The sequence below is a fragment of the Hermetia illucens genome, chromosome 3, assembly GCF_905115235.1.
Source record: "Hermetia illucens chromosome 3, iHerIll2.2.curated.20191125, whole genome shotgun sequence".
Lineage (NCBI taxonomy): Eukaryota > Metazoa > Arthropoda > Insecta > Diptera > Stratiomyidae > Hermetia > Hermetia illucens.
The window spans coordinates 133,944,685-133,961,136 of record NC_051851.1 but is presented as its reverse complement, the minus strand read 5'-3'; the positions used below and the strand labels follow the sequence as shown (position 1 = coordinate 133,961,136).

At 38.3% G+C, this 16,452-nt stretch overlaps 1 protein-coding gene across 6 annotated transcripts in view; it reads right to left on the bottom strand.

Moving 5' to 3' along the window:
- Positions 1 to 628: 628 nt before the first annotated feature.
- The window catches only part of LOC119653049 (choline/ethanolamine kinase), a 54,105-nt gene continuing 38,281 nt past the window's right edge, over positions 629 to 16,452 (bottom strand). For 2 of the 6 annotated variants that reach the window (XM_038057517.1, XM_038057518.1), the window contains exons 2-9: positions 13,886 to 13,998; positions 13,682 to 13,820; positions 9,246 to 9,389; positions 9,015 to 9,187; positions 8,749 to 8,952; positions 8,204 to 8,305; positions 7,529 to 7,958; positions 629 to 2,158 (exon numbers count right to left, since the gene is read on the bottom strand). In XM_038057517.1, the coding sequence (XP_037913445.1) occupies positions 2,066 to 2,158; positions 7,529 to 7,958; positions 8,204 to 8,305; positions 8,749 to 8,952; positions 9,015 to 9,187; positions 9,246 to 9,389; positions 13,682 to 13,820; positions 13,886 to 13,998 (1,398 nt within the window). In that variant the 3' untranslated portion in view covers positions 629 to 2,065. Of the gene's footprint in view, positions 2,159 to 7,528; positions 7,959 to 8,203; positions 8,306 to 8,748; positions 8,953 to 9,014; positions 9,188 to 9,245; positions 9,390 to 13,681; positions 13,821 to 13,885; positions 13,999 to 14,083; positions 14,325 to 16,452 lie in introns of those variants that run through there. The other 4 variants (XM_038057514.1, XM_038057513.1, XM_038057515.1 and 1 more) reach the window with 4 other exon arrangements.

The following is a 16,452-nucleotide window of genomic DNA, read 5'->3' as shown; positions in this document are numbered from 1 at the left end:
GAACATCGGGGACTTTTGAACCTTGCATATCTTGACAAACTGATCCATCAACATCACATTTTCTATATTTGCTAGATATTTTATTCCAATTTATACAGATTCACTGGTTCTTGAATCTCCTCTTTATGTAACCATCTGCCATTGCGAGAAACTTAAATTTTCGCTCTCTTCTGTCCTGATGGCACTCGTAGTGTAGAAAGGCATTTCAGTTTCCTGTTGCCCACTAGCAATTATCCTAAAAAATTGGTATCAGTTTGGGAAATAAACAAACTAGTCATACCCGTTCCATACTCAACAGGATTCAAAACAATCACGAATCGCAGCAAACCGTTAGCGACGCCAGGAATGATTTATAAAAGATAGGATAGATTCGCTGTCTAAAACTGTTTTTCCTCTTTTAAGGATGTATCTTGTGCCAAATATGATATACTGAAAATATGCTTCAGTGCAATTTATCAAAAATATATTTTCTAGTAAGCAGAAGTGTTTGGGAGTAGTAGGGGAAGTTTGTTTAATTGGGGAATGATACTCGTTCCCTCTGCTTCAAGGAAGATAATCTATTACAAGAAACGCTATTTAAATTGTTTACTCTTATCTGGGAAGCCGGGGATTTTGAAAAAAAACTAAGTTGTAGAAGATAACATTTATTCAGATCTTAAATAATATAAAAAACGAAATCAATAAGTCTCTTTTCTAAATGAAAAGAATCTTCATACATTTTCTGTCATATTAATTAAACTTAATTTTAAATATTTCAACTTAAAGTTTAATACAATATGTAGAATATTATGCGTTAGGTGTTTCACCGCGTTATTAACTTTCTTGTCTCCTTGGCCGAGACTTTATCGGATATACATAGTTACTTGCCTTCAAGGTATCTTTTCAAGTTTATAAAAATTGTAAAAGCAACTGTTAAATGAGAAATTAAAATTATGACCTGGCTTAGATAGTTTTTCGCGAAAATGATATTTAATTTGGAATTAACTGCAACCAAGTATTCACTGAGCACCAATCGGAACACCGCGAATGTTTAGTAAGTTTTAGTTGCACAATTCTGTCTATTTTTTCTGTGCCTATTAAAGCTTGGTTTGACTTTTTTCTGTGTGCTGAGAATGTTTTTAATCGTTGCAAAGAACGCAACCATATTTGAAAGGAATCAGTGCGAATGTTTTAATTTATTCAATTCTAAAACATTTTAAGATAATGCTTAATACACTGGCTCGTTGCCTCTCATAATATATCGTAGTTAAGTTCACATTTCCAATGTTAACCTTTGTTTATGTAAATTCATTTAATGGGTGATGTTTTCATTTCAAATGAGATCTTAGACGCTGTGATAATTTTTTGAAAAATGACTGATTATAAGCGAGATCCACATGAATAATATAATAATCATGATAACCACGACAGCTGTTATATTTCTGTCTGTTATGTATCTTAACTTGAATCGCTATAATTTCTCTTACTTTGTATATTTCCTTAGTTGTAATGGAAGTTGTAACGATTTCAGATGTAATTTTGTTGAACGGGCGAGAACGGTGAATATGATATTTACAGGATATTGTGTTTCTAATGATTATTCGATTTTTAGCTTAAGTACATATGTTTGTTTACAAGAAATTAAATATTTTTATTTTTGGATTTCCATTATATTTCCGTACTTTTCAAAATTTTTCAATATAAATAATTTTAACTAATTAATATTGTACAAAATAGATGTCCAGCAATGCTTTTAAAAAGCGACATTTCGACATCGTATTTTGAAAACCGAATTCGAATCATATTATAAGCGCCGTTTATGTTAAAGATAATTAATTCATCTTCCATTCACTTTTCCACATTGTATTCAATCACTCCTTTCCGCTATCGAGTCTACTTCCGTTCAATCTTGCTTTCCGGAAATGTAATGTAGTATTTTATGATTTTTCGTATCACGTTTCTCTCGTATGCTGTATGTGATGTTGGATGATTCATGCTTCGTTACCGAAATCATGAATCGGAAGGGAATCTACTGATGTGGTAACATTTGTGTAGAATATTCCTTCCTTAATCATTATTTTGTCGCTTATTTAGGATCCAGTGGTTTGTGAGCCCTATACAAGCTGATGAATTCCTTCTTTTTTACCAAATATTCTCTCAGTCGTGATAATGCGTAATCCTGGTAATAAATTGATAATATATATTTATCTGTTTTTCAATGCAAAAAAGTTTGTGAGATTAGTTCCATAAATAACTTGGTTCGCATACTTAGATAAGATATAAAGTGATAAGAGATATGCATCAAATGCAGGTTTATGATGTGAATTCATACTTTTTCTGGGAGAGAGAGAGTTGCGAAGCTTGGTCATTGGATGATTTGCTCTTATAAAATTTCAAGAATCTTATCCATCGGATTAAAGCAGCATAGGCATGCCTACAAAGTCTATGCATAATTGTTTTAGCTGATAATAGTAGAGTTAAATCGATTGAGTACATTTCAGTGTACATTGAAATGAACACAGGAACGTAAAATTTACATCGGCCATCCTGGAACAGTGTATTCCATTGCATAGCATAACCTCCAATGGAACTATTGTCCTTTCTCAATGTGTGATCTACTCACTGCCACTTTAGCTTCCAGATCAACACGTCAATGGGCATCTGGCCCGTATACCTACAAAATTCTGCATTTGTTATTGTCTTAGAGCAGAGGACCTCGAGAAACAGCGGCGTCCACTTTGAGGAAATTACAAAAAGGTATTTTAAGACCGTCAACTTTCATGTGAACTAGCAATGCAAAATGCCAAAATTTTATAAGTTATAAGTTCGTTCTTTAATCAAATATTACTTTCATATAGTGGAAAGACAGTTCAAGGACAAGCCTTTTATGATATATGCTTTTCAATTTTATCATCTCAGGTTTACATGAATATTAGAATTTTTGATATATCAAATTGCCAAAGTGATGGTTTTTACCTCGTAAGATTTTGATATTTGGTACCCGTAGATAGCTCCGTAATTAAATTTTATACTTCTAAATGAATGTTTTGATTGTCATGTAGATCAAGAACTTTTATTCCAATTGTGTTTGAAATAGCTGTTGACAACCCCAAATAGGGTTTTGAATTTGAAATTAATTTGGAGCTTTTTTGTCTCAGATGCTTCCTAGAATTCAATCTTCTTCAACGGCATACCCGCTTGTTCAACAAATTAACTTGGAAAGACTTCGCTTTCTTGATTTCATCTATCAAGTCATCATTCATTATTCAATCCAGATGGTATTTATGGTCGCTTGATACTGCTTATGAGTTTCAAAAGACGATCTGTGGTGTATTATAGAAATTTCAAAAGATCTGCGTGCATCGTGGGTTTACCATGGGGACCATAGATCCAAAAAGCCTACCTTGAGATACTCCGGGGAAGAAGTCATTTTAATTTTGAACACGTGGCCAACATGACAAAGGCGATAAATTTGCCCGTGTTTTCCCTTAACCTAAATTGATGAAATGGAATGCTATTTTCCCCTATTTAAATTATGATTATTATAGATTATTTCAAAAAGTGTCGAAAGCATGGGCTTTCACAAGTGACAATGTGTTTTGAAATCATGGTTACTTCGGATAAATTTAATCTTTTGGAAAAGATTTTAAGTTGAATTAGTGCACTTCCGAGTCCCTCAGATACCTAGGCTTGTTAAGCGGAATCTGCGATCATATCAAACCAGTACATTAGGTGGCAGCTAAACTTTTTTCAGTTTCTTTGATTCAGTTCTAGTTCTATTTTCTAATATAAAAGATTGTTTTTACTCTGAGCGCTTTTTCCACCCTAGTGAAACCGTATTCATCGATACTTTACACATTGGTGTTGCTCTTCAACGAAAAGTGAACTAAATCTAGCAATCGTTGAGCTTCTTTTCTACGCAGCTGAGCCCCAATCAACGGAATTACAGCGCTTACGATCGTGAGTTATTAGCCGCTTACATCGCAATTAAATACTACCGGTATTCGCTTAAAACCATAGTGTTCACGGACTATAAACCACTCACCTTTGCTTTGAAACAAAAGCCCGACAAAGCATCCCTTCGCCAACTTCGGCACTTGAACTTTATCAGCCACTTCACTTCCCACATTTAACACCTGCCTGGAGACGATAACGCAGTTGGTGACGTTTTGTTATGTGTTGCAACATCCCCGCCATCGTCGTTTTCCCAGTAATCGTAAAGGCGCAGAAGGACAACGCAGTTCTTCAGGGCCTTAGGATCAACTCCAGATACTCATTTAGGGAGTTTCCTGTCTTCGACTCAACGTCTAGTATATACTGCAAGACCTCAGACAAGGGACCAAGTCCATATATTCGGACGATTTCTGTAAGCAAGCATTTGACGCTGTTTACGATCTAGCGCATCTAGGCATCTGGACAACGAATCGGTTAGTCAACAATGTATTATTTTTCTGGCCGTCCAGCAAGGGCATTAATTCTTGGACCATATACTGCCTCGAATTTGCTGCAAGACCGGCCGAGCTGGTATATGAAGTGAACCTGAGGCTCCCCAGCAACTCTGTAATTGACATTAGGTTGAGACTTAACAGCACCGGTTTATTGCATCAGCTAAGGCCACCACCACCCGCCAACCATACGTAAAGCAAACGTTCAAAAGAAAAGGATTTGTATATGAATACTACAAAAAAAAAAATTGAAGCATTAATGGAAGCACACACCCACAATAGCCTGTCTCATTGGCATACCGAAAGTTTTGGACTTCGTGTAGCAATGCGGGCTCTTCCTTAAGTTAGTATCATTCATACTGATGAAATACTGATCGTATAAGGTCAATAGATGACTTTATGAACAACCTTACACGGTCAGTTTCCCATAAGTCTAACATCAGTCGAAATTACAAAATTATTACAAACTGATTTTTAATGGCAGTGGCTGATGGACTTAAGAATCTGACCAATGAATATTTAAATTTTATATAAACTCTGTTAGTCTGGTCGGACTGATGACAGGCAGTGTAGTGCAATTGTCTTCCTGTTGTTAGTCAGAACATGGCTTTCGTATGGCTTGGATGTTTAATTGCGTGCAACACATTTTTTTCCTCTTATTTATACTAAACACGTCAGTCCTTAAGTTTCTCATCAGTCAATTTTTGATGAAATAATTAATTACAGGCTGATGAAAAATTGATCGTTTAAGATTGCTCTATGGTTTTTACCATCATAAGAGACATCGAACGTAGTGAAACTCGCCTAAATTCTTATTTGTATGAACGCTTCCGATGTTCTACTAATTGGCAATCAGCCCTCGACCCACTAAAATATCAAACCATTCTCCGGAAAAGAAAAATGAAGTTGACGTCGAAAATGGCCTCTAATCTTAGAATTCTGTACCCCAAAAACAGTATATACTTCTTCTATCCTCATTTATTTTAATGTTATTATAACCTCGTATCTTTCCAACACTTCTTATATAAATCGTACAAATGACCTTGCAATCGTTTCAAATCGCTTTATCCAGCACAATTAACCCACATCCACCCTCACCCCGACGTTCCAAATTGCTTTTTGTAGATTCGACCACTGATGCCTTGCGCTTTCATCTTCATTGACAGATGAAGAGATCACGCTTCAACACAATGCAGGTAAAGGAGGATGGTTTGAGGCAACGTACTTTGTACTATCCTCAGTAAACCAAAAATTAAAGAGATACAGAGACAGGGAAAGAGATACATAAACGCGTAAAAATGGCTATAAACTTCTCTATTTTATTAGCCCACACACTCAATACGACGTTGGCACTGCCATCTCAGATAGTTTCCGTGACGCCAGAGATACTACTTTGGATATATACTGCAATAGTTAGGCCAATGATTACATATGGGGCGGTAATCTGGGCAGAAAAAACCGAACTCAGTACAAAAGCCAGGGAATTACATAAGCTACAAAGGCTGGCTGGGGCAATGAGGACATGGCCAACGGCATCCCTGGAGGTCCTTCTGGTATTAACCCCTCTCCATCTGCACATACAGATGCAGCCAAGGAGGGCAATATTTGGGATGGCCGGGAATATGGCTGAGGCGGGGATCTGCCTAAACCGAAGGAAGATTGATATTCTTTCTAGGTTGTATCCCGAATTACTGATACCAGGGGATAACATGATAACGAGGTTTCACTTCAATAAGAAGTTTGGAACACGTTGAAGTAACAAGGCAACTGATTATTTGGTGCACTCACTGAGGGATCCCTCACAGCAGAGGGAGCGGGTGCCAGTGTCATTGGTCCAAGGAAAATGTACTTTGAGCCAATGGGCTGGAACACAAGCATATTCTAGGCGGAAATATACGCCATTGAAAAAGGTGCCTCCTTTAATCTGCAAAGGAACTACAGGGGGCAGAACATAGCTACTATTCTCACCGATAGCCAAGCAGCGATCAAGGCACTTAGGTCCAACTAGGTGTGGGAATGCCTTGAGAGACTGAATACACTCGGCTCATCCAACAAGATCTGGATACTTTGGGTTCCAGGCCATGCTGGGTTGGTAAGCAACGAGGCAGCGAACGAACTAGCCAAGAAGGGAGCAGGGACGCCTTTACACGGGCCAGAGAACTTCTGTGGAATCGGAAACGGTTTCACGGCTATGATTCTAAGAAATGAAAAGAAACGGTTGAGGGAACTATGTTGGGCGGACCTACCAGGGATGGAGCAGTCCAGGGTGCTTATTGGGGATACGAACCCATGCGCACAAAGGATTGCTTAAACCTCACCAAAAATAACCTCCATAGTGGGAATTCTCAATGGTCATTGTCGGCTGAACTATCACCCAGGGAAGCTAGGAATATCTATGAACACTGCCTGTAGGTTTTGTGAGGAGTATGACAAAACCTCTATACACGTCCTGGGACAGTGTCCGGCTCTTATGCAAAGTAGGTCGAGGCACCTGGGAAAGCACTTAATATCAGATGCAAAGCTGAAAGATCTGGAAGTAGTGAACATACGAAAGTTCCTGACGGTTATAGGTCAGCTTGAGATACTATGATCAATAGGTACACTATACCCAGTAAAAGGGGCACAATAGTTCTTTAAGGACGCGGTGCGTCTTTCCCTTAACAAAATAATAATAATCTAAATGTAATGTTCCATATAGGGCCACAAAAGTTGCTACTTCAAAAAAAGTTGCTTTCAGAATTTCGACGTCGGTCGACATGAGGGAATGTTTTAACCTAGGCATGTGATGCAAAATTGAAGTGGTTGCACAGCGTTACTTATCGCAATTTTGCCCAAATAGATTTAAAAATGTTCAGCAAACGTTGCATTGCCAGATGAATATTCATATTTTGACATCAATTTATTTTCGCTAAAGGAGGGGGAACAAAAAAAACGGCTTTAACGAGGACATCAGAAATTTTGAAAAATTCTAGCAGTTCAACTATGCCCGCGAATACTATGAGATGTATTATAACATTTAGAATTGTCTTCCATGTTGAACCAAATTAATTACTGAACTACTCTCGTAAATTGTCTAGAAAACTAGGATAATTCAATTTACTTACCCAATAGCCGAATTCAATTACTTGATGAACGTTTACGATCGCCCACAGTGCCCAAAACAGATGTGACGCCATTGTGAAGCAACTAATTTCTTCATTTATTTCATCTAGTTCCTCTTGGCTAGGAACGTAGGTATCTGAGTCCTTGATAGTTCTCAAGTATTGTACTATGAAATCTTCACGCTGTTTTATTGTTGGGTATTTATTTACGCTATGGTAAAAATAGGGGAACTCCTTGCTTGTGTAATCTATTGTCCATTCAACAAAATGATTCGCAATATCAAATCCTCGATAATTATAGGCACAATATTCGTAGTCGATAATTATCAATTCTAGATCACAGTCCTCTTCATCATCATCAAGCTGGATGCCGTTGATCATAGATGCATCAGCCGATACGACTTCACTAGCACCATTGATTATTAGGTTTTCGCTGCAATAGAAACGAGAATGAATCTTTTATCATTTAAATATAGTAGACAAAAAAGTAATCAACGTGATTCGTTTTGAAATCAAATGTGAACGAGATGAATGCAGATTTGCCGTACTCAGCCGCAATATGAATAGTATGACATTTTCTAAAAGTATAATCTATAAAATGTTTGATAAGCGAAACATAATGGTGCCTAATATTCTCTGTAAAATGAATAACACTTGGAAATCAAATATTTGTCCAACCTGATATTTCCATTCAGTATATCCTTACTACCATTATCATAAGCCTCAATGTCGTTTCTCCTTGGTCGTGTGTGACCATTTGCCATAGCACCATGTTCACTACTGAAAGAACATAAAAAAATTTTAGGTGTTCATGATCACATCTCTAACTAAATATCACATCAACGAAAATAGCGCAAATTTGAGTAAAATATGAATTGAATCAATTACTATTTTTTGCACGCATGTAGAATGTGTGTGTTAGATTCGCAAAAATCTTCAGACATTTTTTGATAGTGAAACAACATGAATGAGTATGAAGACAACGATATTGGGAAGTAGAGACTCGGCGACCATAAGCGAATTACAGAGAAAATGCATAATTCAACAACACACACACACCGTCGACAACAGTGGTGTCTGCCAACAGTTTCCAACCCCTCTTTTTCCACGACATTTCTTTCAATAAAAATAACTACTTTTTTCTCTCTTTCACAATTTCCAACTGGAATTAAAAAGGCCATTTTTGGAAAATTAAACAATAGATGGAATCGTGAAGAAATTACCTGAGAGTATCTCTTGGCATTAGCCTTTCATCTGACTCTGGAAGTCCTTTGACTAAGATATTACCCTCCTGAAGGTCGTTATGACAGAATAGCACAGGATAATTGGAACTTTCAATCACAGACTTAAGCCATTCGACTTCCTTCGACAGATCAGTCTTACGGATTTCTTGGATGATATCACGGTTATGAGGTGAGCAATCATGTCTGTAAAAGAGGAATGAGGATTTTAAAAAAGTAACCAACTTTGAATCATCTTTCAAACTTACTTTGTTGTTTCGAAAACGGTTTTGATATTCTTCAGCCATCGGCCCATTGATTTCCACATCCACTCGGGCTCCTTGGAAATTGGTAGGTTCAATGAATGAATCTTTGCCATTTTGGCTGCAATTTTCATTGAAATGCCTGGTTTCGCTAGTTCACCCGTTTTAAGTGGTCTTGCCTAGTGTTAGATTATTTACTTGCAGTCGTTGAAAATATATTTACGTCAGGCTTCTTACCGGTATGTACTGTTCAATGCGGCCGCCGGGAAAGATCCCATGTAATTTTGGACCCAGATTACGTTCACTGAGCAATGTGAAAACAACTAATTCGGTAAGCATTGCCGAATCGCCATGTGATTGCCCATAAATTCTCAAAAGTACCTGTAATGAAGAAAAATATCTTGTTTAGTTAAGAAGGAGAGAGAATGAGTTTTTACACAGAACCGATATGGGTACACCAACACATCTTTATCGGTAAACAGGTTAATTCGGAACTATAAAAATAATTTTTATTTATTTTTTGTTATCAATGAAAAATGGTTCCAGTACTCTCGTTTTTGGGATTTCAAGTAGAAGAAGTTCTTCTCCACCCCAATGCAAGGCCTCACACCGTTCTTTAAATCAGCTGCCGTGCAGTGCAGTGCAGCATTTAAAGGTTCGTTTTTGGACTTTGTGAGAATCCTGCACACCAGTCTCCTACTTATCGACCACCCTGGCATTTCTGCTACAAGTCGCAAGTAGGGGCTAATTATATATCTTTTGTGGTATATTTTCGATACCTATTACGTGATGATACGGTCTTTGGAAACGGACTTTCATTATTTGATGATCGGCTAATGAAACTCACCATTATATCAGCTGATCGCACTATTCACTTCTTCACCGCGTACGCACCATAGACAGGTCGACCTGATGCCGAGAAATATGCCTTCTTGCAACTTTTCGATGAAAATACTTGTCACGTGCCTGCTGACGACTATATTATCATTGCCGCGAACCTTAATGTTCATGTGGGTCAAAAGGCAGACTGTAACAGATTCCATGGGGGAAAGGGGTTCGGAGCGCGCAACGAGGGTGGCGAGCGTATAATCGATTTGGCAGACACCCATGACCTTGTACTTATGAAAACATGATTCATCAAACGATTGTCTCATCTTCGTACATTTTATAGTCGGAGTAGTAAAACGCAAATCGACTATATTCTCATAAGACGCCAACATTTTACCACTGTTACTGATTGCAAAGTCGTTCCCTATGAGATCATCGCACCTCAACATCGGCCATTGATTGCCGTCCTGCGAATTAACCCGATATAGCAGCGTGAGGAACGCACTGGCCCGCGGCGCATTAAATGGTGGTAATTTGGTGAGAACAAAGAAGAAACGATCTCACTCATACGATTGCCGATCATTACGAATGTGGAAGAATCATGGAACCAAATGAAAGACACGATCCACAAAGCGGCCTGCAACCCTCGGGGTCACAAAGCCGGGTAAGCGGTACATCAACAGAGATACTTGGCTTTGGAATGATGATGTTGAAATGAAGGTCCGTAAAAAGAAACGCCTCTACCACAAATTTCTCGACGATAAAACGCCTGCTAATTGGCAAATTTATAAGAATGCCAACCGGGAGGCAAAGAAACCGGTCGCTGTCACCCGAACGAACCATTACAAAAATCTTTACGATAAAGTGGACACTCGGGATGGCGAGAGAGATCTGTATCGACTTGCTAAAAGCTGTAACGAACGTACACAGGATATCGAACAGTTCTGTTGCGTTAATGACAAGAACGGTACTTTGCTTACCAACCGTGGAGCCGCAACGGAAAGATGGCGAGAATACTTCGAGCAGCTTTCAACTGAAGGATTTGCTCATCCTCCACTTCCACAATCATTGCCGACATTTGGACCAGTTCCACCTGTCAGCGCAACTGGTACTCAAAGGTGGCGGTGAGGAAGACGGGGCGGCAACCCTGTCGGCCAAACCAAAACCAAGTGGCCGAGGAGAATCTCCATAGTGGTGGCACCGGAAGACGCTGTACTCACTTTGGTTTGCTGGCCGTGATGCAATAGGCGAATGCTCCACAGGCCTAATCGTCACGAAACCTTACTAAGGGTATACTGGTACCATGGGAACCGGGATACCTCCTGGACTCTCATACTTCGGGTGAACTCCCGTTGTATGTGAGTACAGCTCGGTTATTTGCGGTAGGCCCCCTAGTGGAAGTTGAATGGGGGCTGTGGTTATGCTCAAGCGAGAAGAGACCTTCAGGTCTCGGCGTGGTGTTGCGTTTCAACACGGGTGCCGTACTCCTTAGTTCGGTAGAGATTTAGGTAAATCTTGCATCTACCAGGATGAATGCTAAGCCATGCACTTGGTATAGACTGGTACCGGGGCTCTGATTGTGGTCACAAAATCAATCCGTGTCTTAAGATTAAGATTGCAGTCTCAGTCTCCACGACAGGTACCTACGCTAAACACCCAAGGTCTTAACTGTTACTCACGGTTACTCACGGAGAAACACCGCATCGCCCTCTTTACATTGCATTTCTGGATCTAGAGAAAGCGTTTGATCGTGTGCCACACGAACTCATCTGGTATGCTTTACGATAATACTTAGTGCCAGAAGAACTCGTGCGCTGCGTTCAATTGCTCTACCACGATTCGAAAAGTAAAGTTCAAAGTATGGCGGGTGTATCAAAACCGCTTCGTGTCTCTGTTGGTGTTCATCGAGGAAGCGCCCTCTCACCACCCCTCTTTGTTCTTGTTATGGACACCGTCACACGGGATATCCAACATCCAGCGCCCTACACACTGCTTTATGCAGATGATGTTTTCCTAGCATTTGATAGCAAAAATGATCTCGAGCAACTAATCCAAAAATGGAATGATCGCCTCATGCAACACGGTCTCAGATTGAATCTAAACAAAACTGAATTTTTGACGACCGATCCCCATGAAACAGGCAAAATCCCCGTCAGCGGCAGTGATTTGCCTAGAATTGAACTATTTAAATACCTCGGGTTAACGCTATCAGACAATGGAGAACTGCGTTATGAAATTGCTTAACGCACTATCGCAACCTGGATGAAGTGGCATTCCCCAACTGGTGTTCTTTTAGATCAATGTCGTCCGTCCTGTCGCTCTCTATGGTTCTGAGTGTTAACCGACTATAAAAGACAATGAGCGGCGTCTTGGAGTAATGGAGACGAAGATGTTACGTTGGACCAGTGGCGTGACACGTTTTGATCACATCCTAAATGAGGATATCCGCGATCGTTATTGGGTTGCACCGTTCGTGGAAAAGTTTCGAAGGAGGCGTTTTCGATGGTATGGTCACGCAATTCGTGCTAACGAGAATTCACTTGCCAAGATTGGTCTGAACATCGAAGTCGATGGTAAACGACCAAAAGGCACACCGAAACAAGGATGGCTTGATACGCTGGATGAGAATTTAAAAGCATCGAGATTGCACCCAGATCAGGCATTCGATAGAGCCAAATGGTGAAACCGATCATGACGAGCCGGCGCTGCTTGTGAATGGGACAAAGGCTGGAGAAAAAGAAGAAGAATTACTTGGGCATTTACTGACTTAATATGTTTCATTTACATAAATGTGTATTCGTAATTGGACAGCAAGGTTTAAAATTTTTTTCCAATTTTCTCGATTTTGTTTATACTATTTTGTACGAATTTTCATAGTTTTAACGGAGATTTGGTTTGAATCTGGGGTTTCGTTTAACTTTTTTTTCGCATTTACAATGATTATTTGCAACACCACTTTCTCTCCAGATAAAGCTTAGTCAGGCTCCGCAATAAAAGTCTCAAAGAAATATTCATACAATATATTTCGTTAAATAAATAATTGGCTTTTCAGGCGAATCAATCCTCAATTGTAAAGCTATTTCTTACGAAACCAACGTTTGTGCAATAGTGTTTCATTCAGTGTGTGTCCTTTGTTTTTCAAAGTATCCGATTCTTTTCTAATTAAAAAAAAATTGTAAAAGGGGGTGTATATGATCTCTCCTAATCAATTTCTTTCTCTGAGGTTTTAAATCTCTACCCCACGCTGATTTCGCCCCACTTGTGTTTATGATAAAAATAGTCAATATCAATTTATCGCAATTTTTTATAAGATATAGATTAAATTTTGTTGTTAAACTTCTTATCTCTGCGTATTTTTACACCAAAAACATGATGGCCAATTAACGCAATTCGTTCAGTCTTTTAATCAGATAAGATAAATGGATTGAATGGTCCCAATTTATCAAAAGAAATGGCTAGACGTTCCCTTTCTTTTCCTTTTTCAATTGATATAAATTTGAGCTCCTGTCACTAAACCAAATCCACTCTCTTTCTCCCAAGTTTATTGATGTCAATATTGTTATTATTCTTTTTAGGAATAGGCATGGTGTAAAGATAAACCAAAGAATAGCTGAAGTCACTATTGAATCTGAGATTATTTACTTGAATTAGGAAATTTAACTTATTGATCTAATTTAGTGACTTGCCATGACAATGTTAAACTCGTAGAATTTATTCTAATTATTCAGAGCGGTTGCTATAATTGTGCAAATGATTACTTGGAAAGTCAGAACATCAAACTGTCTTGAATTGTCAACAAAGTTGCCACCCACCACCACGGCGTAAATATTGATTTAGATACTAACCTCTTTTGGTTCGCCTTCCTGTTGTGAACTATCCCTTCGAAGCCGCTTTATCGATTGTTGAGAAATTGTGGAGGCAGAGTTGTTATTATCAAAGCCATCTGGTAAGCTAACGTAGTACAAGAAATTGGATAAACCCCCACTGAAAAAAACAAAAAAGTTTATATATAAAGCAGAATTTGAGTGGAAAATCAATGCAACCCTTACCTGATTCTTCGAAATTTTATATCTTCAGCATTCACCGTCTTCCAAGCACCATGTAAGTAGTCACGGCATATTCTCGCTGCAACCTCCCTCATTTCATCAATTGATGCAGAATTCTATGGAAAAGAAGTGGAAAATGAAGGTTACTTAGAACTTGTTTACAAAATCAATGCAGATTAGCTGTTAAGGGCTAAATCGTACATGAACAGATAATGGCACCTTCGGAATATCCCCGGAACGAATAAAATGAATTGAGTTTCTCTGATAGAAACGTCTTAAAAGGCTTGTGCACTGCCTAATTATGCGCGTTATAATCTTAAATATGTAAAATTCAATAAAACTTATTACGAAATCGGTATAGAGTTCCGAAAGGCCTGAGATTGATGACTTTAATCGATAAGACGTTGTTGCGCCGAGCATGACGAACTGTTATGGGGTATGTAGGTTGGAAAAGCCACCGAACATGGAAAAATTTTTATGACGCATGGCAAGTAATGAAGGCCATTGTTAGGTGGAGGCAATAGTCATATTATAATTAGAACCATCGTTTTATTTAAATTTGTGTAACGGAATCATTTATGTACACCAGATTGTCTTAGGTTGCTTTTGATAGGATGTGGACACTGAAAGTTGGGGGGGAATGATATTGGACACGTGGACAGTTTCGAATATTATTACTTGTCACTGAATTTAGACAACTGATTGGAGTTAAAACAATTTGAATGTTCTTTCACAGACAAACTGACAGTAAAGGCAATGTAGGTGGGATCTAAATGTACATATAAACTGCCTAATGTGAGGGGAAATATGAAAAGATAGGGTAGACAACATTCAATCAATTATAAACGCAACCAGCAGTTTCTTATTTTGTCTTTCTCCCATAAAGCTGAAGTAAGTACAATCCAAGGGCGTGTATTGCACACCCAACAAAATTTAATCCTGGATGGATGATAAAATGTCAAGCTCGGAGCTTCTCGGAATACTCCTTGATCGAAATCAGCAAGTTAAATTCTGAAAATATTCTATTTTACGGCAATTTTATGCCTTTTCAACCTCTATGTACATTTTTTTTCACCAAATATAGTTATGTGGGATATCAAATAAAATGCCTCGATTAGTACTTTTCAATGCTGGTCTCTCTTTGGGCATTTCATGCACAAGGAGGGAAGGCGGGGGCTGGGAAACAGGCATTTCTTTCACGGACCCATTCTCAGATCCTACCCAACCGAAAAATCTGAAAAAAAATCACGAAACTGCCACTATGCGGTGCCTAGGCTCCGAAATACTCTCCATACCGATATCTTTTCAAATAAAGCTAATAATAACTATTACTAGGGCAGAGGCGAGGCAGCGTCTGATGAGTTGTCGTAAATAAAACCAATAATTAGGCCTTGATTTTGATGTGTTCCTGGTCTAATATCAATGTTTATAATTCGTTCTTTAAAAATCTTTATTTTTAGTAAACACCAACGCAAACAATGGAGAAAAAAAGTCTGGCATCTTCCTAAGACGCCAGTTGGGTAAACAATGTTAACGAAAGGCCCTTAATAATTAAGGGGGCCACTACACATTTTCGTCGAAAATTGGCAGTTTCTTTATTTATTAATATAATCCTTTCTGGAGATTTTGCAATTGGTTTCATACAAATCTGAGCAGTAAACTTTTTAAACACTTTCTACACAAGCATACCTCACAAGAGCAGTATTCGCAACGGATCTTGGTCAAGTTTCAGGCTATTTGTTTATATTCTAGTGTGAATTATCGACTAAAAGTAATGGATTCTAACCGCAAACTAGTTCTAGATGAAACATAAGTTCTTACTGCGCAACAGGAAACTTGATAACAATTATAAGAGGTGTATTTCGGCTTTTTTCATTTCCTGTAAAGTCATGCCTTTTACCTTTTGGGAACAGTTTTTCGTAAAGTAATCAACATATCAGAATATTTTTTTTCACACATTGATTTAAAGTTGTCTAAAGAGTACACTGAATGAAGCATTTTTAGACCCGAGGGGATTTATAGAAAAAAAATGGTTTACTTACAAAAAAAATCGATAAAAAATGTTAGTCAAAACCTAAACTTTTGCTTCATTCAGTATGTTCTACTACTAATTGGTAATATGCTCAAATTATGAAAACAATTGTTCCAGCCATCAAGGAGAAAACGTTCCTGTTCTAGGTCAAAATTCTCCATAAGAATAAGGGATTTAAGGATTTGTTTCTATACAAGACCGAAATGTGCATTAAATACTGTTAAATGCTTTTTAATGTAGTTTGAAAGAATATGTTTTCGGCTCTTCAAAATAATCGATCCTATGATTCGGACCAAAATCCCACTCACAAAAATCTTCCAATTTCCTTTCTAAAAAGGAAGTGATGACATACACTGTGGTCTAGAAAGCAATTGCTTCGTCACCCTGGCTTTTCACGAAAGCTAACAAAATATTTACGGATCTCTGCAATGCTGAAGATTGGTACCTTATTTTCATGAATGATAAGTTACATACGCTTACTAATATCGCGGTAGAGACACTAAGAATAAATTCACTCGTCAACAGTGGGAGAGTATAT